Source organism: Fusarium graminearum, chromosome 2 (genome assembly GCF_000240135.3).
Source record: "Fusarium graminearum PH-1 chromosome 2, whole genome shotgun sequence".
In the NCBI taxonomy this organism is placed as follows: Eukaryota; Fungi; Ascomycota; class Sordariomycetes; order Hypocreales; family Nectriaceae; genus Fusarium; species Fusarium graminearum.
This window is the reverse complement of record NC_026475.1, coordinates 7,314,987-7,336,737: the sequence shown is the minus strand read 5'-3', so window position 1 is coordinate 7,336,737 and position 21,751 is coordinate 7,314,987. Positions and strand designations below refer to the sequence as shown.

The window sequence follows — 21,751 nt, the reverse complement described above, 5'->3', positions numbered from 1 at the left end:
TTTCGGCACGTCAGACACCCTGTCTTGCTACGCGTGTGGGGTCGACGAGTCCTGGTAGGTGCTGTACTCATACCGAATGACTTTCTCGGAGCTCGGATGCGATTAATGACTGTGGATAGAGTAACAGACGATCGCGGAAGGTTTTGTGAAATGAGAGAGGAGATTTGGCAAAGTAAAGGTTGAGGCGTTGATAAGTTTTGGAGATGACTCCGGGAGTGATTGTTTGTTGATACAGGCTTGATGTTGGAGTTTGCTGGGATTTTGACAGAATTGATATTGCACTAACAGCTTACCGAACAGCCAGTATGTGAGATTGATACGCTGCTAGTGTCAACTGATTCAGTAAAGTCTCCACTAACGGAAACAAAGTTGTTCTTTCAGGTATAGGAATGGTTGTCAGCCGGCTCGTAGGCTAGCAATTGATGCTAACCAGTTTGAGACGCGTAAACGAGCTGAATGAAACCGAAACTCCGCTGCTTTGACCAATCATGTTATTCTTTTGACGAGTCTTGTGCCATCATGTCCCTCTCGTAACACCCGGCGAATGTCAAGCTTACTGACATTTCGGGCTGTTAAAATGGTTCATCTACCCGACTTCTAACGATCCAGTGGAACAGTCCCCAGGGTTGAGGCCAGTAAGCATTGAGAAGGCCACCAGTAACGGGGCACGTTTGACATAGTCATTGCGAAGATTTATCTCGAAGTCCGCAGCCAAGGATCTTCTCAACGAAATAGACGAGACGGACACTGCATCCCGAAATCTGGCATACACATATATATACTGACCGTGCAATGAATTTTTTGGACAATATCGGACTCCATCTTCATTCACCCTCTTTAACTACTATCATAAACTCTCGACATTGCAATCATGACACGCAAGCCCTCTCTTATCTTTGTCCCCGGAGCATGGCATACTACCGAATACTGGGGCAAAGTCATATCAGCAATGGAAGCTCAAGACTTTAAATGCATACCGGTCACGCTTCCATCCACACAATCAACAAGCACCTCGGTCAACTTCTCCACTGATGTCAATGCCGTTCGTGAGGCCATCATGGCAGAAACCGCTCAAGAACAGGATGTCGTTGTCTTGGCCCATTCCTACGGTGGCGCTGTTGGTGCTAGTGCCATCAAGGGCTTATCGCAGAAGAATTCAGAATCCAACAAAGGCAATGGCCATGTCATCGGTCTTTTCTTAATAGGAACGGGTTTTGCCGCTCCGGGAATCTCCTTCTTGGAAGCTATCGGTGGCAAGCCTCCGCCATTATGGGCTGCCGACTACGAAAATAATACGATGCCGCTTCAACTCGATCCAATCGAAATGTTTTACCACGACCTCCCCGAGGAGGAAGCAAAGTACTGGGTGGGAAAGCTCACCAATCAGGCGTTGACGTCTGTGACTGACGGATACGAAGTCGCGTATGCAGGATGGAAGGATCTGCCTGTGTGGTACATCATCCTTGGAGAGGACAGGAATCTACCAGTTGAGGTACAGAAGATGTTTGCACAATCTGCGGAAACGGCTGGAGCCGACTTAGTTGTACGCGAGATTATGAGTAGCCATTCTCCAATGTTGAGTAAGCCTGATGACACTGTCAAGGCTCTGGAGGATGCGATTGCGGCGTTTACCAGTACATAGGCAGGCGAGTAGTGTCTGCAGCAGTATTACAAGGGGGGACCCATCTCATCTCACTAGAAACCAGAGTTATAACTTCAAGGTTGAGCCAGGATAAAATAACTTTACTAAAAGGAACGAATGATGAGTTAAGCGACATCATTAAATACAGGTAGGAAAGGAATCGACCACCAACAAAAAAGCATCACACGCTATGCTACAAATGAACTCCCGGTATCGAAAATTAGTTACTTACAAGAGCAGTAACTGTCATTCTCCAAAACAAGGCCATGAGGTGAAATCAGATGTCAAAAGTTGCGTATGGACTCCTCTCCCCCAACCTCGCACCATGTCTCCAGAACAGAAACGGTGCCGGCGTCAACAATACCGTATTACAACAAGAGTTCCATGGTCCAGTGAACCCATGTTCTCATACATGGACTGTGCAGCCATATAATCCCAGTCAAAGACCGGCAAGATAATTAGTCTAAACTCCTGTAGTATGGGTAACGAAGAGCTTGACCGGCGGTAAGGCGTTCCTAATCCTCCAAGTCAGCATAGCCAGGTAAAACAAGTAATTCGCTTCTCCTCACAATTGGGTCATAACGAAGTAGACGGTCGACAAGATCTATGCCTTCCTCTGTTGCCAAATGGTCGTTGGCACTATCCACAAAGGTCCCCCAAGGCGTCTCTTCCCGATGACCTAGAGCTTCCAGCTCTCGCGGTTCCATCTCAATGCCAAGATCTTCAGCCAAAGAATAGAGTTTCTCTGTTCCAAGAACCTTGGCGATGTTCACTAATTGATCAAGGAGGCTGCTGCCGTGGAAGAAGGGATCTTTCCTGAAAATCATCGAAGCTAGCATGTTGCCCAGACACCAAATGTCGACACCGCGGCCGTATTGCTCATAGCCCAAAAGAATTTCGGGTGGCTTGTTGAGGCCTACGCAGCAGTCATGCTCGGTCCCTGGGCTGCAGAATTCGGCTGAGCCCCAGCCTATAAGTCGTAGCTACCCATTGTATCATTATCCAAGTGCCATTTAATAGTGAAAGAGCTATTACCTTTTTGTTGGCATGGTCGATGACCACGTTTTGGGGTCTTATATCGCGATGCATTACACCTAGGGTATGTGCAAAATCCAATGCTTTTAGAATCTCTCTTGTGTAGTAGCGAATGTCTGAGTCGGTGAAACGAGGGTAAAGGGTCCGATAGTCTATGTTCTCGACATACTCGAGGACTATACCAACGTCGGCTCCCTGGAGACCCAGGAGATTAGCCATAGTTCAGTTAGAGGATATTGACAGACAAACCTCTTCTCCCTGCACAATATCCACAATCCGTATTATGTTTGGACCGAAACCCAAAAATCGCAGGATGCGAATCTCGCGGGTTATCCTGTCACGACTGTCCTCTTTGAAGAGCTTCATAGCGTACACTCGATCGTTCCGACCGCGACACTCAACCACAACCGCGTGTCTGCCTCGACCTGAATAACAATATGTAAGTAATGTGACAATAGTTGATGGAATTGTAGTACCTAATCTTCTAGAGGGCGATGTCAAGTCGTAGTAGTCCTGCTGCGCTGTCTGTTCATTGGCTTCTGCAGTAGATGTTGATTGCGGCCTAGTTCACTTACCTGGATCCACGGTAGGTTGGAGTGGCGCCATGGCCCCCAGCAGCAAGAGTGTTGATGATCTAGGTTTTTGAATTGTTTAGGTTAGAATAAGGCTTAGTTCAAAGTTGTTGAGTGCATGACGGAAAGAAATGCCGCATGGGAGAATTGTTGATCTATGGTCTGTCTAGTAAGCTGCATGCTGCATACAACTGGTGATAAGACTAAGCACAACCAATGACCTTAATAGTGTTACACTACAGAAAAATTCGTTCAATCATCATCAGAACGAAAATGAACCGAGGCTGCAGGCAAAAAAGACTGTTCTTTACGATACTAACGTCTCGACTCCAGTAAGTCCGAAGCGGACGTAAGCCGGTGACCACTTCCCGCTTACTACAAAACCTTGTTTGTCTTACAAGTGCGTTGTGTTCAGGAAATACGACGCTTTGTCTCCAAATTAGCCCAATATTTTAGCGGGGAGTTCCAGTGGTTCCTGATGCACGTCAGTGGAACTCTCCCATTTGGCTGCCGGAGTTAACAAAGACCCGTTCTCTTGCATTTAACCCACAGCCACTTTAATATTTGTCCATCTTGAAGACAGTCATTTTATTGATGCTTAGTTATCGTACAAGTCGGGCATATGGAGTTAGGAGATTAGATTGTATACAGTAGCAAGACATATACCAAACTATATAAAACGGTGTTCCTCTTCACGTAGGGCATCTCAGTAGTCACAAGCATCTCATACATCTTCACTTGAGAAAACCCTCATCGAAATACAATTATCAACTTCAGACCAATCATTTCAACATGGCTCGAGTTTGGTTCGTCACTGGCTCCTCCCGCGGCGTTGGCCGTGCATTAGTCGAGCAGATTCTCGCTGCTGGAGACATGGTCGTGGCAACTGCCCGCAATCCCTCACAGCTCGATGACCTAGTCACCAGATATGGACCCAACAAGATTCTCGCGATAGCTCTAGATGTTGCAAATGCCCAGCAAGCCAGCGAAACAGTTAGAGAGGCGGTCGACAAGTTTGGTCGCATCGACGTGGTCGTCAACAATGCAGGCTACGCCGAGATGTCCTCTGTCGAAGACACATCCTTTGAATCATTCCATTCCCAAGTCAACGTCAACTTTTTCGGTGTCGTCAATGTGACAAAGGCAGTGTTGCCTATCATGCGCCAACAAAAGTCTGGTCACATCATCCAAGTCTCGACCATCGGTGACCGAGTTGGCTCACCTGGAATAGTCGCTTACCAAAGTGCCAAATGGGCTGTCGCTGGGTTCTCGACTGGCCTATCCCGAGAAGTTGCTCCTTTCGGCATCAAAGTCACTGTCGCCGAGCCAGGCGGTATCAAAACTGACTGGGCCGATACTGCTACCAGCGCTGCCACAATTAGCGAGCCTTACCAGCAAACTGTCGGTCAGATGATCAAGTTTAGAGAAGACAAGTCGGCTTGGTCCGAGGGGTCCGAGATCGCGAAGGCTATCAAGCATCTTTCAGAGGTTGAAGATCCACCATTGAGGATTGTCCTGGGTCCTGGTGCGATATCTTATGCTCAGATGGCAGCCAAGGCTCTTGCTGAGTCTGACGAAAAGTGGTTGCAAGTTTCGAAGCTGGAGATTTAAATTCGTGACAGGATAGTTATAATGCGCGAATATATGCACATTTGGGCACATCTTCAATCCATTCTTTATTTTTGCTCTACAAAGGTTCGTTCGAGGTGGTGACCTGACTGGGTTGGTGATGATGTTCCGACCAAATCATCGAATTTTTACCAACACTTGGCGGCACCTGTAGCAATTAAGCAATCATTTGTATATATAAACAGAACGATCAGATGTAATTACATTCTTATTCTCTCTTGCATTTTCTCTCGAATTCCTAGCGTCTGGATTGTAGAGCCGGTTTCGTCCGTTGAAGTTCAGGTTAGCTCGGCTATGCTAGGAGACGTCAAAATAAGTGATGCAGAACCGCTGCTGTCAAGATGCACAGACTGCCTTGATAATTCTGTCCCTTCTCCCTCGAACTCTTAGATCTGTTATCGCTTTCTTATCAGCGACTTGTCGGGTTCCACCGCTTCACCAAACGCGCCATTGCGTCACGCATCGTCAATTTCTCAACCTCATTCATGCCCTCACTACAATCAGCAACTCATTCATGATGCCCAGAGGAAGAGAAGCACGAAGCGTATTGGCTTCGCTAAAGCGACCACATACTCTCAGATCCGTCAGCCCTGCATTGGCTTGTCTCAGAGCCAACCCCTTCCATACCACAGCCACATCACGAACTGATGGCGTATTCCAAGGTCTGGCTGATAAGCGACAGCCATTGCCTTGGATTGAGGCTTTCAAACGACAGCAGGAGGGAAAGCCGGCTCATAATTCCGATGATGTTCCCACAGAACGCGATTTGACCCCAAGGAAGATGAGCGACAGCTACCATCGCGTCGTTCTGCCTCTCAAAAAGGATCCTTGGCTGTCTGATACATACGTTAATTCGTCCGGTCACATTAGGTAGGAATTCTTCCCTGCACCCACTGTGATAAAATACTGATTGCTCCGATAGACTTGGAACACTGTTCATGGACCTCGATGCCCTATCTGGCATCATTGTCTACAAGCACACTGGCCCAGGTGTCACCACAGTCACCGCCGCCCTGGATCGAATCACAATAGCTCATCCCCTCACCGAAATCTGTGATCTCGAGTACAGCGGCCAAGTTACGTACGCCTCTGGTCGAAGTAGTGTTGAGATCACTTGCAAAGTCGCCAAGGCCCGAGAAGAAGGCGAGCCAAGCAAACCCGAAGACGTCCTTCTCACATGTACCTTTACCATGGTGGCCTTGGATCCCAACACGCGCAAGCCCGTCAACATTCCCAAGCTTGAGCCCACCAACGCGGAGGAAGAGAAGATTTTCAAGGCCGGAGAAGCAAAGTCGCTGTCCAAGAAAGAGACCTCCAAAGCTTCGCTTCTGCAAACCGAGCCTAATGATGCTGAGTCTGCACTGATCCACCAAATCTGGCTGAGGCAGCTCGCCTACCATGATCCGAACAACCCCCTTCGCCAACCACCCAACGTCGTTGCCATGTCGAAAACGCAGCTTTCAACAGCAGCTATCATGCAGCCGCAATATAGAAATAGACACCAGACGATGATCTTTGGTGGATTCCATTTAAAGCAGACATTCGAGCTTGCCTTCTGTTGCGCGGCCAGTTTCGCTCACGCAAGACCTACTTTCATCAGTGCTGATCCCTGCACATTTCGCAATCCCGTCCCAGTTGGAAGCGTCTTGTATCTGACTGCCACTGTTGCTTACACTGATCCTCCTCTGTTGGAGGAAGATGGCACCGAACCTGGCTTCCCGGATGAGAAGAACCCCATGACGCGTGTCCATGTCCGAGTTGACAGCAAGGTACGCGACGTTGAGCACGGAGTCGCCAAGCCTACTGGCCAATTCAACTATACCTTCTCTGTTCCCAAGGACCTCAAGGTTCTGCCACATACATATGAGGAGTACATGATGTACGTTGATGCTAGGAGACGTGTGTCGCTGGGCGATAGCCAACGAAAGGAGGAGCAGAAGGCTTCCTCAGATAAGAGACCGGAGGCTTCCGAGAAGAACTTGATAGGATGAAATACATCAGTAATCATTGGTTCTGTTCAGAAGTATTAGTTTTAGGAGCAATCCAATTTGATTAGCACAACTGTTGATGTGATCCTCTTTGCAATTCATTGTTGATACTAAATGAAAACTTTAGTAACTAGCATATCACATCATGGTCCCTTCCATGAACTTTCCATGACCTCAGAAGCCGTGGTAACCTTTAAATTAGGGAACTTATCGTCCAAGAATGGGAGATCCCTCGGTACCAAATAGCGACCAATGCCAGCTAGGTAATGGATTGTTGCGAAAAACGCTTCATCCCCATCTCCCATTCCAATAGGTGGATAATCCGGAAAGAAGGAAATCTTTCCCGATGTCAGCTTTTCCAAACTATCAACCGCAACCTCAAATTTGGCGTCTAGAAGTTCGTTAATAAGATGATTCCAGCTCAGTGGTGAACAACTTGCCTCGAGCTTTCTCGGCCATTTGTAGTAGCTCATCCAAAGAAAGTGTTACACCTCGAATGGCGCTAATCTGATCCCATTTATCAGCGTCCATTAGCCGAGCTACGAATCTGGACATGTCTTGAGAGGTGACAAAGCTTGCTTGGACACCCCCATCGCCGGGAATGGCTGCCCACTTTGACTCCATGTTGAGAACATTTAGCCATGGCTCAAGATTGGTTTTCCAGTGGGGCATGCCGTAGTAATCGAGAAACCAGCCATTGGCGATGCGGGTGTACACAAGACTTGTCTTTTCGAGCATGTCAATCGCTTCGAAAGTATATCCCCACCAGGGAGCAATTTCAACGTCCCTGCGCTAAAAGTTAGTTGAAGTTGGAAAGAGAATCACCGATGGCGTACTCTTTCATGTGGAGCGCATCGAAGCTACTGATCACAAATCGCTTGGTGGGACGTGACTGCGCAGCTGCTTGGATCAAGTTCTTCTGGGCCTGGTTTGACTCAGGCGAAATAACAGCGATGGCGCAGATGACGGTGTTGACGTTGGCTTCCTCGAGTGCTTTGGTAGTAGCATCGATATCGCTATAGTCTACCTTGAGGTAGTTCACTGCGCCTGTTGAAGGCCGTTCCTGGTAACTTCATGAGCTCATAAAGAATGAAACGTGAGTTTCGAGGGGTATTACCGTTCTAGAAAGTGCAAATACTTTATGATTCCCATACTCGACAAGGCCATCGACAATGGTGCTTCCGACACTTCCGGTTCCGCCAGCGACTGCTATGACTTTCATGATTGTTATGCTGAGGACAGGTGTCGATGCGTGCTGATGTTCAACAGGCAAGGGTCGAGATGAAGAATTTATAATCAAAGACTATCTTGTTCTCTTTGACTAATGTCACCTATTTCATAGCGGGGTAATATTTATGATTCATGCGCAGTGAATTGCCAATTCAAGAAGCGATCCCATGAGGGTTGTGGGGAGTGTGCTCGTCTTGCCGTTTATGGTAATACTGTCAACTTCACCACCTTGATAACGTTTAACACTGCCTGCTTGGGTCTGGCATCAACAGCAGTGCCTTTTGTAATCTACTTTCCAACTTCGACAGTATCGTCATATCCCAAGTTCTATTACAGGACAGGTAAGACAAGGATCAACCTTTGATTGTGAGACGGTTTATTATGATAGTGATTGTTCCATTCTTAAGGAATATCAACCAAACGAAGTGCTTTTCTCTTCAAAACTATAACAAAAATATGTCCCATTTCTCTATTCCACTCACTAGGAATGGTGGTCATTCATTAAAGCTGACTTCGTTCATAGACGACAGGCTCATCCACCTGTAGCACCTCTCTCATATTCTCCCATAGCTTGACAGATTCAAAGACACTCTCACTGGCGCCTTCGCCCTCGACGAACCAGCTAATGCCAGTGCAATCCTTTGTATCGGCGTAAACCATGGTAGATAAAGCGAACCGATCGTTAGCAAACACCTCAAGCACATCTCCATCGCAAAAAATGCGCAAGTGTAGTTTCTCCAGCTCTTCTGATCCGTTTCTGTCGGAATAGAAGAGAGTGAAGGGTCCTGATGCTGGGGCCTTTTCAATATCGGCCTCATTGTTCGACTTGCTCTTGTCGATTGTGATAGCCTCGCTTTCAGGGGAGAAATAGATGGCTGTGCCTTGTGTCAGGTCTTTGTTGTGTCGAATCCAGATGCCCGCGCTTTTATCGTTTGGTGACACCTTTATCGTGGCTTCCAGCTCCCAACATCCAGAGTGTGCGCTGACGAGACCACCTAAACCGGTAGTACTGTCAATGCTCTTCCAGTATGCTGGCTTTTCCCGTCGGAGACCTTCCAAGTTCGGTAGTGGTCGGATACCCAGTGTCTGAATCGTACTTGACCCCCTTCCGTTATCGGTTGCCTTGATGAATCCAAGGTCGTTAAGTGGTGATGTGAGCGATCTTGTAACGTTGTCGGCAGAGTACAAGAATAACTCTCGAGGAAGAGAAAAGTATCCTGTCCATCCCTTGTTCTCGCGGCGTGCTAGTGTTAGATCGTCCTCCTTCAACCATCCCCAGACGATTCTGTTCTTGGTGATAGGGTGCTCATACGAGTTCGGGGCGTATAAACATCCGTGGTCGAGGATACCGTCAAACTCTGGCTTGAGTCTGGGCCCTTCCTTTGTTTGCTCCAAAGATCCACCCATCCACAATGACCACTGCTCAGCACCCTCCTTTGCCCCGGGCTTTACTCCACCTTCTGTTCCCATGAGCATAAACGGACACTCTTCTGAATCGTTGTGAAGGGTCATAAAGTTGACGCATTCCCAATTAACACCAAAGTCACCGCCCCATTTACCAGAGGGGCTATATCCGGTGGGGAGGTCGACTAAAGGACCGAGGTAGGTCCACTGCGTCAAGTCGGTCGGCGAGATAGCATATAGAAACACTGTAGGCCCACCGTCGACGATACCTCCTGATACGAAGCCGTACATGCTTACCTCACCACGCATTTCGTCCATAGCGGGCCATTCTGCCAAGAAAGGGTCTCGGAAACCTGTGACAGTAACACCTTCAGGTTCGCCGTCCAGGATGGGGTTCTGCTCGCTCTTTTGCCACGTCTTTCCTCCGTCGTTTGATGTAGCTACTGAGAGTCCAGCGCAGTTTCGAGTGTATGGTAGAGTCCAGTGGATGGGGAGATGTGTGATGGAGGAGTAGATGACTGTGAGTTGGCCTTCCTCGCCTTGGAGACCTGTTGGGTGAAAGCAACCTGTAAAAATGCCTTCCTTGTCGTATGATTCTGAGGGTTCCAAAACGGGATTTTGTGTGTTTTGCTTCCATGTCAAACCGTCTCTGCTTGTGAGATGGCCCCAAGTGATGTCACCCCAATCGCAGGATTTGGGGTTCCCTAGTAGCAAAGTTAGTGGGAGATGCGAAATGAGATGAGTTTTCGACTTACATTGATATGACAAGTGATATGTACCAGTGGAAGCATCGTAGCCTGGTGCACAAGGGTCGTTGATCCAGCCTCTTGGTGCTTTAAGATGATATGTGGGTGAAGGGTGGAATCTTGGCCGAGGAGTTGTGTTTTTCACCGTCATGGTCACTGTCCGTGCTGATAATCTTGGTCGTTCTGATATTCGTTTTGGGTCGATTGTTACTGAGGCGGGGTGATGGAAATCTAGAGGAATCGAACGGATATAAAACGACAAAGAAACTCACAGTTGGAGAGAACGGTCGAGAACGGGTTTTGCCTAATAAGTAGTTAATTCAGCCGACCCGACCTCTCTAGACCCCTCCAAGATCGTCTGGCGTTAGCGATGTCGTCGGACCGACATAAACCAAGAAGATGCAACGCCAATCACCAGACAGAGAAGGGTTTCAAGTGGTGGATCCCTTCACCGTAATGTGCAACTGCAGATCGTCTCTTCGCCTCTTTTCCGTTTGATCTTTTCCAGACTCACGCTAATGACGCCCCCAAACAATCTCGACGGTCCGAGATCAGAACCCCAAGGTTCCCTGTCCCAGTAGCCCCCGCATTATCTGTGTCCACTGTAGTTTCTGCTTCAGTAGGGGAGATAACCGATTATTTCCCCTTGGAATAAGAGACCAATAGGTGAGGATAGACTAGACTACGTAGTTATGTGTCAGCTGGTTCAGTGCAGATGCAGATACAGATGCAGATGCAGGGAGATGATAGCGTGCCTGGTCTCACTATCATCTTACCCGCACGTGTAATAATTCACCCTTTGGAGACTGCATGCATGAACGAGAAGCTGCAGACTATTCACACTTGATGCCGGGTTCCGTCTTTATAATGACAATTCCATATTGATACCAGTACAAGGACATTCTCGTGATAACACAACGTATATCTACCTGTTCCCATCAACTTCAACTGCTCCAGTGCTATGACCAAATTGATCCACGTGCGCCTTTGCAAATTTCCGTGCACTCACTCTGTGCTCAAACAAAACATCCAATTCTCCAAAGGTCCTGCCTTTAGGTTCCGGCAATCGGAAATACGCCCATACCATGATAAGAAAGCAAAAGGCCGCCCAAAAGAGACCTGTTTTTGCACCCCAGTTCCATGCATGCACACCAAGCATCCTTGGCATCAAGGTGTTATTGACCAGGCCTGCCATATTATTAAAATTACGCGCGAGAACAATAGTCTTGGCTTTGAGTCGCGTCGAAGGAATCTCTGCGACGATAGTGTAACAGACTGGTCCGACAGCCAGATCGTATATGAAGGTGTAGAAAATTAGTAGACTGCCGACAGCCCATGACGGACCAGAGCTCTTTTGTGGTGCAAAGCCAAGACCACCGACGACAAGGAGGATGACGAATAGGCAGCTTGTGCCTCCGATATAAAGGGCGCGACGTCCGTATTTGGACATGAGGAACCACGACAGAATGACTCCGATGGCTCCAACAGAGTACTGTACAATGTTGAGGGTGAACGCGTTGTTTGATGATAACCCTGCTCGCTCATAAAATTGGACAGAATAGCCCATCAAAACACTGCCGCACATAGCTTGAGCAACATACGTGATGGAGGCAATTTCAGTGCGGCGCAAGTCAGCCCTCATGAAGCAATGCCAATAGTTTGTGCCTGCAGACGTAGCCTTTTCAAGCTCATTTGTCTCATGGATCATCGACACTTGAGCATCCGCATCAAACTTGATATCTGGCCGAGGACTGACAAGTTTAAGGATGGCTTGCTTAGCATCGTCGTGACGGCCCATTCGCACCAACCACCAAGGCGATTCCGGCGCAAAGACCGTACCAAGGATAATAAACGGTGGCCAGATCCATTGTAATGCAAACGGAACGCGGTAAGACCATTCGTTGTCGAGATTCAAAAGTCCACGTAGGACTCCAGCCGATATCAATTGCCCGATAACCCAGCAGAGGTTCACGTAAGCTGTGAGATAGGGTCTTAGAACGACCGGGGCAATATCAGACGCGTATGCAAGTGTCAAAGTTTGAAACACGCCCCACGGGATACCCATGAGGATTTGACCTGCGAGGATCATTTCAATATTCTTGGCAAAGAATACAATGAAAGTAAAAGCGATCATGATGATCTGGGCCAGAATCATGGTCTTTTTGTATCCGATGGCATCAGATACCCAACCATTGAGATACAGACCGAATATCTGGCCACACATGCCGCCGACTTGGATGTATGTCTGCCAGTCAGCCGAGATCACCATTCCACCATCGGGATTTGGTTGATTGCCATATTTGTTACGGAATCTGCATGCTCATTGTTAGACTTCCACGCCATTTCAAACCGGGACAGGGAACGTACGATTCGTAGCCGTAGAAAGAACCAATCAAAGCCATGTCATAGCCTTCCATAATAATAGCCATGGAAAAGACTAGCGAAAAGAAGATGGCTTTGGGGTACAGCCGCAGGGCATCTCGGAGCGTCAGCTCATGCTCTAGCGCCGTGGCGGCGCTGGCTTCAGCGTGGTGCGACTGTCCCTTCATCCCGTCGCTGGCCTTCTGTTTGACTGTTGGGTGTGGCTTTTCCGACGCCATTGCTGTAGTGTTGGAGGGCGAGACGGAGTCTAGCGACGCGCTTTCTCCGTCACGATCCATGCCCGAGATTAAGGTTTGGGAGGCAGGGGAAATTTCAACGGCCAGCAGGTCTAAATGAGAGGAACTATGCCTGATTGAACTCCCGCGGGATAAAATGCAACGTTCAAGAGAACTTCCCGTCTTCTCTGAGCTTGTAAACTCTTGATGTGAAGCCTATGGATGGGCTCGACGCGACGACCAAATCAGGTCATCTCCGAAGTGAAGCTAAAACAGGAGAGTATTCGTCATTCCCCAAGTCTTGCCAAGTATTTCGTCGGTCCGGGGGAAAAGTTTGATAGCAACGGTTACACTTTCGGGTAACAAACAGCCGATATCTGGGGAGAAGATTTAATGATTCTGGGGACCGAGACTCGCTGCGACACGATAAAGCCAAGAAAATCTGGGGTTAAGGAGAAGGAGAAGATCTGGGGCGGAGGGGCGAAAAATGGGTTGAACGACGGGGGCGTTCCGTCGGTCCGACAGTTGATTCAAGCTTGGACTAAGAGTCTGGGATGTCATGTGTTGGACTCGATGATATGTCGGTCCGACGACAAAACTCTACTGTAATGAGATGAACCGAGGTGGAGAAGAAGTGAACGGGTGTCATTATGTATCGGTATTGGACGCTGATAGTGCTATATGCAGTGTTAATAGCCACTCGCATAATAGCCATTAGACACACATAGTACAGTTGTGCTACATGAAACTCCAAGCTCTGTAGCATTTGACTTTCCTTATCTCGTCAAAGGAACTGGTTGCACCTAGAAGGAAAGCGAAACGGTGTAACCATGGGGATGGTGATGTGTGCTAAACAAACTCTGGAGCTATCCGATATACGAATCCATGACCCACAGTGCAGCCATACGGCCTCATCGAAGATGGACATGAGGGATGAAGGAGATGGGCGAAGCACACCAGGCAACCCTGATCTTCGGACAGATTCACGCATTTTGGTCTCATAGGAAGCAATACTTTCATCGACGCCAGATCTGTCGCCAAAAGTACCTCGGACCTCAAGAATTTGGCAAACGGATTCCTTAATAGATGTTGCATCGTCTACGCCGACAAAGCAGAAGACGGCGATTGAATCCGTCGATGACTGCCCTGATGGAAGATCCACAACAAGCTTCACCACGAACACGGCTCCAAACAGAGTGTCAGTATATGGACGCAAAGCATGAGTCCAAAGATCTGGATCTACCTCAGGTTTGGTGGAGATGGCACTGATGTTATTGGGGCAGCTCACAGAGACAAATACACCAAACTTTGGGCCGTCTTTTGTTATCGGTGCCTGCGCCATCAGAAGCTGTTGGTCTCTGGGGCCAGCAATATATAAGTTTGATACAGCTGTACCAATAACACTGTTGATAGGGGTAGGACGATGAGGAAAGGGGAATCTGGCGTAGCGACGGGACAGGGGTAGCTTCTGCAAAACGATTCCGATATGTTGTTTGGTGTCATGGCATGCAACATCGAGCACAGCCAAGAAGCGATTGCCCTTTGAATCGAAGCTTCGATAGGCTGTTGTCGGCCAAAGGGTTCTCGTATACGCAATATTCAGTAGCTTGAGACTTATCGACAGCCCGGAATTGCCTGTGGCGTATGACAAAGAATCGTTGGCCCAAGGTGGTTTGTAGTATGAACCAGCGTTTTCAAAGGTCTTGGGTGACGGCGATAACATGCTTGGCCAGACATCAGGAACATAATCTTTATTCCATTCCCAACAGAATATGGACTGGTCATTCGATACGCGGATGATTTCTTCTTGAAGTCGGATAAATGCCTTGCTCCCTTCGCCGTACAGTAAGGGCATATTAATGTCGAAGATACCGAGCATACAGTATGCTATATCCTCTACTCTTGTTGTTTCGCGGTGCGAGACCCAAGACATACGCTCGCTGACGCTGACATAATGGATATTGTCTCCGGTTCGATCTTTCTTTATCTTTGTGATTTCGAAAATCTTGTCGGATAGAGACTCGCGTGTTCCAAAGATAGACCAGTCCTTTGCAAAAAAGATAAGTGACTTCGGTGCCAGCAGCTCTTGTAGCGTCCATCCACGAGTAAACCAGCGAGAGGAAGAAAAGGATGGCAGGTCGCCTAGGCTTACGTCGGCAAGGTAGGCATAACAAACTGCAGAGTTCTTGTACCAGCTGAACATGGAGTTGATAGCCTCGCTGAGCTCTGCAGAGCTTCTCTTGTCGATACAGTTCGTATCGCACCATAGATAATCGTAACCATCGACGCGGGCTTGTTGGCAAGACTTTTGTATCTTGTCGAAACCAGATTTATCTCTGACATCGGACAAGTTGTCTTGCCAATCGACGAATGAGACTTCCTCGTCGCCCCAAGTGTGAGATAAAATCGCATACGTCGGGATCTGACTCTGGAACTCCTCGAGCTTTAGAGTTTTGGTGTTGAGAAGCCTCATTGTCGTTTATATGCGGGGTAGGGATGCAAAATTGATCAGCAACTGAATGATGGTTGCCATGTAGCTGGAAGGATAATCTCCCTTTCTCAGGAAGTGCTCCGACTTGGAGTGAGTGGAATAAATAACTGCACGGTGAGTATGAAGACGGAGTCGATAAAAAGGTCTATACATGGTCACAGCCACGGAGGCTGAAAGCAGTTTGTTTGGCATGGAGTGTGAATATTTGGAGTTCCACAGGTTGAAACTACGGCGCGCCCTCCCACTGACGTGATGGGGCTGTTTTAGTGGACTTGATGATCCACTGACCTATAATTAAAGACCATCCGCCTCTCGTTCCATCATCCACATTGTATCTGTCGCCTACAACAACTCCAAACACACCACAAAGATTAATCATCAGCCTCATCGCATCATACTTTACCATGTCTTTGATGTCGAAAGATCCTGGCGAGCTCTCACTGAGCAAGCTTCTCTCAACTCTCACCACAAACTTGCAACCAACCGTCTACGTCTTTGCCACTTTCACGGACCTTTCGACACTACCACCATTGTCCGAGACTCAGATGCTGTTCAAAGAATCAGAGGGCGTGACAGCAATTGTCAGCAAAGAATATGCAGAGTCTCACAACATCGAGTATTTCTTCCCTTGCAAGATGATCAGTCTCGACGTTACGTCAAGCTTGGAAGCTGTGGGTTTCATGGCTGTCATCGCCACCAAGCTGGCGGCGAAGGGGATCGGGTGTAACCCTGTCAGCGGGTTCTATCATGATCACATATTTGTTCCTCTTGGTCGTGAGGATGAGTCTGTGGAAGTTCTTGCGCAAATAGCGGCAGAGAACAAGGGAGAGACGGACAACGCATAAGCGAAAGAATTCCAGTGGACATGAAGGAAATATGGGATACACAGTATATGGAAGTGGTAACGGGAAGCGATATGATATTGCCTTATCATGTGATAAATAATGTATTCAGTATCGAGGCAAAAGCTCTCTGTACCAGTCTAACCAACTGTTCCCCATTTCGATGATGGTGAATTCCTATCCCAGAACAATAAAGACGACTATGACCCAAGCCAAGCATTGGGTGGCGTTCATGTAGAATCCCTGTAGGATTCAATGGAATCACTGGCCACTCGTTACCAACGTATCTCATTTGCGGCTGACCGTCAACTTTCCAACGCCTGAAATTACAATGTCAGCAGCCAAAGTTTTACAAGCCTCTCATTGTTTCTAGCGAGATCCTTCCTAGCCTAATTGAACGAAGGAATCATCGGACAAACTTCATGCCGAGCTGCAATTGAGGCGAAGCATCTCCTTCTCTGAAAGGAATTATCAGCTTCTTTCAATAAAGATAAAGGAAACATAATAACGCGAACCATGGCAGAAACATCCAAGCCACAGAAACAGTTGTTCTTTCGCTCATGTAATGAATCATCCCCCAGAACAGTTGTACTGATCCATGGCCTCTTCTCTTGTAACCTCGAATGGGAGCACGTCGTACCATTCCTCAGCGATTATCATCTCATAATTCCCGATCTTCCACAGCACTCAAAGTCAAAAGAAGTCGGTCCCTGGTCTCTTGAACTTGGTGCAGACTCCGTCGCGCATCTTATCCGAACGTACGCCCACGATGGCCGAGCACACGTCGTTGGTCTGTCTTTGGGAGGCTTTACAACAATGGAGATAATCCGTCGACATCCAGATCTCGTCATGTCAGCATTCGTCACTGGAGCTGCACCTTTCATGCCCTGGCAGAGTTGGATAGCTGAGCGACCCAGCCTGCTGCACTATGGACTCAAGTTTGTCATGTTTTCCGGCTTTTACACGTTTAGCGTCTGGAAGGCTGGTATCAAAGAACACACAGAGTTGAAGAATGAGATTGCTGGCAATAACGATTGGAACTTGGTCAAAGACGCTTATGAAGGTCTTGCAAAGTGGGGGCAAGAGACTGTAAATGATGTGGCTACGAAGGATAAGCGAATATTGGCTATTGCGGGAGACCAAGGCGACAATATTGAAGGGACAAAAGATATGGCTGGAGTCTTCCGTTCACAAGGGCGTGATGATGGAAGCAAGACCATGGCGTGCCTCATAAAAGGAGCCATCCATGGCTGGAATCTTCAATTTCCAGAGTTATTCGCAGATGGAATCAAGGCTTGGGTCCAAGACAAGCCTTTGCCCGAACAGTTCATCAATGTCCTGTGAGGTCACAGTGGTGGGAATGACCTAGATCACAGCAAGCCATCATCATCACATCGCCAGCTTGTTCTCGTTTATCATTATGTATATTCTATACAAGCATTATACTCCAGTATGAAATCTATGATTGCCTTTCCTTTGCAGGCCCATTGTATTTCTCTGCACCCATTCACCAGCCACTGGCGTTGTTGAAAAAGGCAAAGACGGGAAGGGCTGGGTTCTGCGCGTCCATCATTTGTTGATCATCCATCATGGACCAGTCCAGAGGCATCCCCGAATTTTGCATCATGTCAGCTGTGATATTGTCACCAAACTGCAGGTTATCAATGTAGCTTCCCTGGCTATTCCCATTCAGAGGCTGCGTTGCTATTGTGGTATTATGACTTGTCCGGAAAAGTCCAGCCTGCAACAATTCCATCTTCAACTTTGGAATGAAGATAGGAACATCGAGAGGAAGATCAAGCTTTTGAAGTTCTTGCTCGCGAATTTCCCAAGACTTTAGCAGAAGCCTAGCCAACTGAAGATGCGGCTTATAAGCAACATCCCACAACTCTTCATGATAACGATAGAAATTATCAAACAATTGCCACGTACGCTCAGCGAAAGGCCCGATTGGTGAGCGCTCCATTAGTTGGCCGGCCAAAAACAGAAGCGAATCGAGATGGAAGTGCGTTTTGAAGGCCCAAAGAAAATTTCCCTGGCTAGCCATCTCGTACATCTTGATAGAACCCTCGTTGTGAGCGAGCCAGATACGAAAGAAGTTATCTTTGGGGTTCTGAAGCTCAGTAGCCCATTCTGGGGTCTCTGAAACTGGTGTAGACATCACTCGGCCTTCCTCCATGATGTGAGGGCGGAGAAAGAGTGCCAGAGCATGAATCGGTCCTCCGGAACGGTTACAATATTTCTTCTCGACTTCGCTTAGCCTGTTGTCAAACTCATCTACCAGGCCTCGTAATTCCTGTACCGAAGCCTGGTAGGTTTCGGCCTCTGGACTGCCTGGTTCAGTGCCCAGACCTCCAAAAAGCAATTGTTCAAATTCGCACATGTGATGATCTGAAATGAAGCTAATAACTTCATAAACTATCATGACAAATGCCATTTCCGTAGGACCTTCCTGGGACTGTATCACTTTCGAGTCGGGGGAGAAATCAATATCGTTGACATTCTGAGGCTTCTTGGTATCAGCTCCGTGGAGAAGCGATGTTGGCCTCATCCCGGACGTTGCTGCATACATGGAGTCAAGTGCTACGATTTGCCACCATACACGACGTCGGATTTCGGTTTCGAATGGGTTCAATCCGAGATTTTCGCCATCTCGATGGACGCCCATTTTATGAGCGATCCTGATGACTGCACCACTTAGGACCCATACCGCATCGTGATTGCTGCGGCCTTGCAGGGAGATCTACAGAAGTAGTTAGTGAGAAATTCACATTGTGTTAGTAGACACAGTGGCCGCCATACCAAGTAAAGTATCAATGCTTGTAGAACAGGCATGTCATAATTCCTGAGATAATTGACTTTGTTGAGTGCTGTTTTTAGACCATCCGTGAACCGCCGAATGGCTTCATTCTTATGAAGATTCAGTGTCGACTTGGCTTCCTCTTTAGAAAGGCTGACCACGGAAACGAGGCAGATGGAGAAGAGTAAAGCTCTGGACTTTTGTGGCATCTCTATAGGATTCGTCATTGCACTTATGATCAGCTGCTCCGTGCTAGGGCCGTGTACCATCTTGCTGAGAGGGTTGACTCTGTTGAGAAAGATTTGCCACAATCGAAGGATTTGGAATGGTAGTGGAAGATGATCTCCGAGTTTTGAAGATGTAGCTGTAGCCAGAAGTAGGTCGTCGTCTTCGTGTGTAACGGGTGACGCCCGTGAAGGACATGTTTCGTCGTCTGAGGTTTCTTGGTCGAGGATATGGCGCATCTCCTCGAGCTGTTAGACTTTAGTGTCAGTATTAGCTTTCCAATCACAGCGATAAGATACTGACGTTATCGTGGATGGTTCCCCAGAGCATACTATCCAAAAACTTGTAGCCACCATTTTTGACCACGAGTCTCCCAGGGCCGGATGAAATCGGGTTCGAGAATCCATTTGATGCGGCTGGAGAGGCCGTAGGAGAGAAATCTATGGACTCATTCGTATGTGCAGATGTAGGTTCAGCAGCGGGAGAGCCCTGAAGTGTGTACTGCTCCAACAAGGCTTCAACCTTTTTTATTCTTTCTTGTAGCAGGACATTTGGAGTTCTTCTTTTCCGTACCGGAGTCGGTTTTGACGGCGTGCATGTCAAGTTAGCCTGTACATGTTAGTCCAAAGAACAATTCTGTATTTGGGGGCCTGATCAGACCTTGATGCAGTTGGAACAAGGAAATATGCGGTTGCATTTGATCTTGCGTTGTTGGCAGTAAGTACACGCCAAGACTCGCTGACGTTTCTGCACGGAACCATCGGAGTCGTTTGGCACGTCTTGGGATTGTTGCCCGTTAAGGTATGGAGCGCTCATGTTGGATGAATAGTTACAGGTGGTTAATGAATTAATTCATAATAAATCAAGAGAAATGTTGTTTCTATCAAAGTTGGGATTTCGTGACATTACGTTAACCCGATATGTTTCGCTCGGTCTCTCGGGCTCTTGCACAACTCCGGCTGGGTCACTGACACGGACGCGTAGACAGTTAAAAGCCAATCAAACACAACAAACTCTATTGACATGAACAACGACAAAAAAACTAATTTGTTGTCCATTATTAGAATCAAAGCTTTGTCCAGTAAATGGATGTCACATGCAAACATAAAGACAGTCAAGGGACATGTTGGGTACAAATTACCCACAGTCGCTTGTTGAAATCACTCCGGCCGAAATTACCGATTACAGTAGAGTTACGGTAAGCATAGTGTTTCGAAACGGGTAATAGTCTCGCCGAATATTACCGAATCGGGGGATTTTCATAACTTGGTTATCACCAAAAAGGCACAGCATCTCACAGCATGGCGTATCACCCACGCCATGCCGTCATCAAGATACGCATTAACACATATAAAGAGACCGACTGTTCACTACGAATCCTCAAACTTTGATCAGTAGAGTTGTTAATTATTGGAAGAACAAAACTCATCAATTACCTACTCATAATGTCTGCTCCTCTTGGACTTGCCGTCATTGGCACAAATTGGATTACAAACTCATTCATACAATCATGCCACGAGAGTAAACTTTTTCAACTTAGAGCAGTATACTCAAGAAAGCTCGATACCGCCAAGAGCTTCATCGTCGACACTCCTTCCATTGAAGATGATTCGTTTGTAGCAGCATGCGATAACCTAGACAACATGCTCAACAGTCAGGGCATCGACGTTGTCTATATCGCATCACCAAACTCGCTACACTATGAACAAGGAATCAAAACTTTGAATGCTGGGAAGCACGTCATCATGGAAAAGCCTTTTGCTTCCAACATGCATGAGCTTGAGGAACTCTACGAACTGGCTGATTCCAAGGACCTTTTCATCCTCGAGGCCTATCGCCATATTCAAGAGCCCAACTTCAAGACTTTACAGAAATTGTTCGATGATGAGAATACGAGAGACGAAATGTTTGGCAAGATTTATGGTGCCAGTCTTTCCATGGCAGTCTACTCTCCACTCTTTGGCGACATGACTGAGACAAATGTTCCCAATGTGGCCTCTCCCAAATTCAGCGGCGGTTGCTTGATGGACATGGGCGTCTATCCCGTCACTTTTTCCATTCGCCTATTTGGTGTACCTGCCTCTCAGACATATTTCCCAGTCATACTTGAGACAGGCGTCGACGGTGGGGGCCTGATCGTTTTCGAATACACACCCGAGACGTCGAAGCATAAGCAAAGGTTTACTCTGCAAGCGCGAACAAGCAAGCTGTATGACTCGCATGCACCAACCGAGATCTATTGCGAGAAAGGGACTATTAGGATAGAGGGTGGTCAAGCTTCAAATGTGACGGACATTTGCACCATGGAGTTTATTCCCCGAGGATCTAAAGATGGAGAGGAGCTAGGGGATAAGCGTCCCAAATACACCAACATGTTGAACCTGACGTGGGAGGCTAAGGAACTGGGTCGAATCATCAATGAGGGTGATAGGGAAGCTGAAGGTGATCTGAGGGCGCTCAGCAAAAGTGTCCTCACTGTTGTGGAGGACATGCGGAAGAAAAATGGTATTGTATTCGACTGCGAACGCTAGCTTTTAGATTTATGTTCTT

The 21,751-nt window shown here is 47.6% G+C and overlaps 12 protein-coding genes across 12 annotated transcripts; 6 read left to right on the top strand and 6 right to left on the bottom strand.

Annotated features, from left to right (window-relative positions):
- Positions 1-871: 871 nt before the first annotated feature.
- FGSG_03283 (uncharacterized protein) lies at positions 872-1,642 on the top strand (the record flags this gene model as incomplete). Its single annotated transcript, XM_011324163.1, has 1 exon — positions 872-1,642. One exon carries the CDS (start codon positions 872-874, stop codon positions 1,640-1,642), a length of 771 nt encoding a protein of 256 aa, XP_011322465.1.
- Positions 1,643-2,157: 515 nt separating this feature from the next.
- On the bottom strand, positions 2,158-3,283 carry FGSG_03284 (uncharacterized protein; the record flags this gene model as incomplete). The annotated part of the gene is made up of 4 exons (XM_011324162.1): positions 2,158-2,625; positions 2,678-2,872; positions 2,927-3,102; positions 3,253-3,283. 4 exons carry the CDS (start codon positions 3,281-3,283, stop codon positions 2,158-2,160), a joined length of 870 nt encoding a protein of 289 aa, XP_011322464.1.
- Positions 3,284-4,041: 758 nt separating this feature from the next.
- Positions 4,042-4,860, top strand: FGSG_03285 (uncharacterized protein; the record flags this gene model as incomplete). The annotated part of the gene is made up of 1 exon (XM_011324161.1): positions 4,042-4,860. One exon carries the CDS (start codon positions 4,042-4,044, stop codon positions 4,858-4,860), a length of 819 nt encoding a protein of 272 aa, XP_011322463.1.
- Positions 4,861-5,392: 532 nt separating this feature from the next.
- FGSG_03286 (uncharacterized protein) lies at positions 5,393-6,869 on the top strand (the record flags this gene model as incomplete). The annotated part of the gene is made up of 2 exons (XM_011324160.1): positions 5,393-5,712; positions 5,801-6,869. The coding sequence occupies 2 exons, from the start codon at positions 5,393-5,395 to the stop codon at positions 6,867-6,869; spliced, it is 1,389 nt and encodes a 462-aa protein (XP_011322462.1).
- Positions 6,870-7,268: 399 nt separating this feature from the next.
- On the bottom strand, positions 7,269-8,088 carry FGSG_03287 (uncharacterized protein; the record flags this gene model as incomplete). The annotated part of the gene is made up of 3 exons (XM_011324159.1): positions 7,269-7,653; positions 7,703-7,929; positions 8,005-8,088. The coding sequence occupies 3 exons, from the start codon at positions 8,086-8,088 to the stop codon at positions 7,269-7,271; spliced, it is 696 nt and encodes a 231-aa protein (XP_011322461.1).
- Positions 8,089-8,597: 509 nt separating this feature from the next.
- On the bottom strand, positions 8,598-10,397 carry FGSG_03288 (uncharacterized protein; the record flags this gene model as incomplete). The annotated part of the gene is made up of 2 exons (XM_011324158.1): positions 8,598-10,204; positions 10,256-10,397. The coding sequence occupies 2 exons, from the start codon at positions 10,395-10,397 to the stop codon at positions 8,598-8,600; spliced, it is 1,749 nt and encodes a 582-aa protein (XP_011322460.1).
- A 774-nt stretch (positions 10,398-11,171) lies between these two features.
- On the bottom strand, positions 11,172-12,906 carry FGSG_12471 (uncharacterized protein; the record flags this gene model as incomplete). Its single annotated transcript, XM_011324157.1, has 2 exons — positions 11,172-12,558; positions 12,614-12,906. The coding sequence occupies 2 exons, from the start codon at positions 12,904-12,906 to the stop codon at positions 11,172-11,174; spliced, it is 1,680 nt and encodes a 559-aa protein (XP_011322459.1).
- A 721-nt stretch (positions 12,907-13,627) lies between these two features.
- On the bottom strand, positions 13,628-15,316 carry FGSG_12470 (uncharacterized protein; the record flags this gene model as incomplete). Its single annotated transcript, XM_011324156.1, has 1 exon — positions 13,628-15,316. One exon carries the CDS (start codon positions 15,314-15,316, stop codon positions 13,628-13,630), a length of 1,689 nt encoding a protein of 562 aa, XP_011322458.1.
- Positions 15,317-15,747: 431 nt separating this feature from the next.
- FGSG_03290 (uncharacterized protein) lies at positions 15,748-16,179 on the top strand (the record flags this gene model as incomplete). Its single annotated transcript, XM_011324155.1, has 1 exon — positions 15,748-16,179. One exon carries the CDS (start codon positions 15,748-15,750, stop codon positions 16,177-16,179), a length of 432 nt encoding a protein of 143 aa, XP_011322457.1.
- A 513-nt stretch (positions 16,180-16,692) lies between these two features.
- Positions 16,693-17,520, top strand: FGSG_03291 (uncharacterized protein; the record flags this gene model as incomplete). Its single annotated transcript, XM_011324154.1, has 1 exon — positions 16,693-17,520. The coding sequence occupies one exon, from the start codon at positions 16,693-16,695 to the stop codon at positions 17,518-17,520; it is 828 nt and encodes a 275-aa protein (XP_011322456.1).
- A 163-nt stretch (positions 17,521-17,683) lies between these two features.
- FGSG_03292 (uncharacterized protein) lies at positions 17,684-20,017 on the bottom strand (the record flags this gene model as incomplete). The annotated part of the gene is made up of 4 exons (XM_011324153.1): positions 17,684-18,919; positions 18,979-19,449; positions 19,505-19,810; positions 19,862-20,017. 4 exons carry the CDS (start codon positions 20,015-20,017, stop codon positions 17,684-17,686), a joined length of 2,169 nt encoding a protein of 722 aa, XP_011322455.1.
- An 827-nt stretch (positions 20,018-20,844) lies between these two features.
- On the top strand, positions 20,845-21,732 carry FGSG_03293 (uncharacterized protein; the record flags this gene model as incomplete). The annotated part of the gene is made up of 1 exon (XM_011324152.1): positions 20,845-21,732. The coding sequence occupies one exon, from the start codon at positions 20,845-20,847 to the stop codon at positions 21,730-21,732; it is 888 nt and encodes a 295-aa protein (XP_011322454.1).
- Positions 21,733-21,751: the final 19 nt, after the last annotated feature.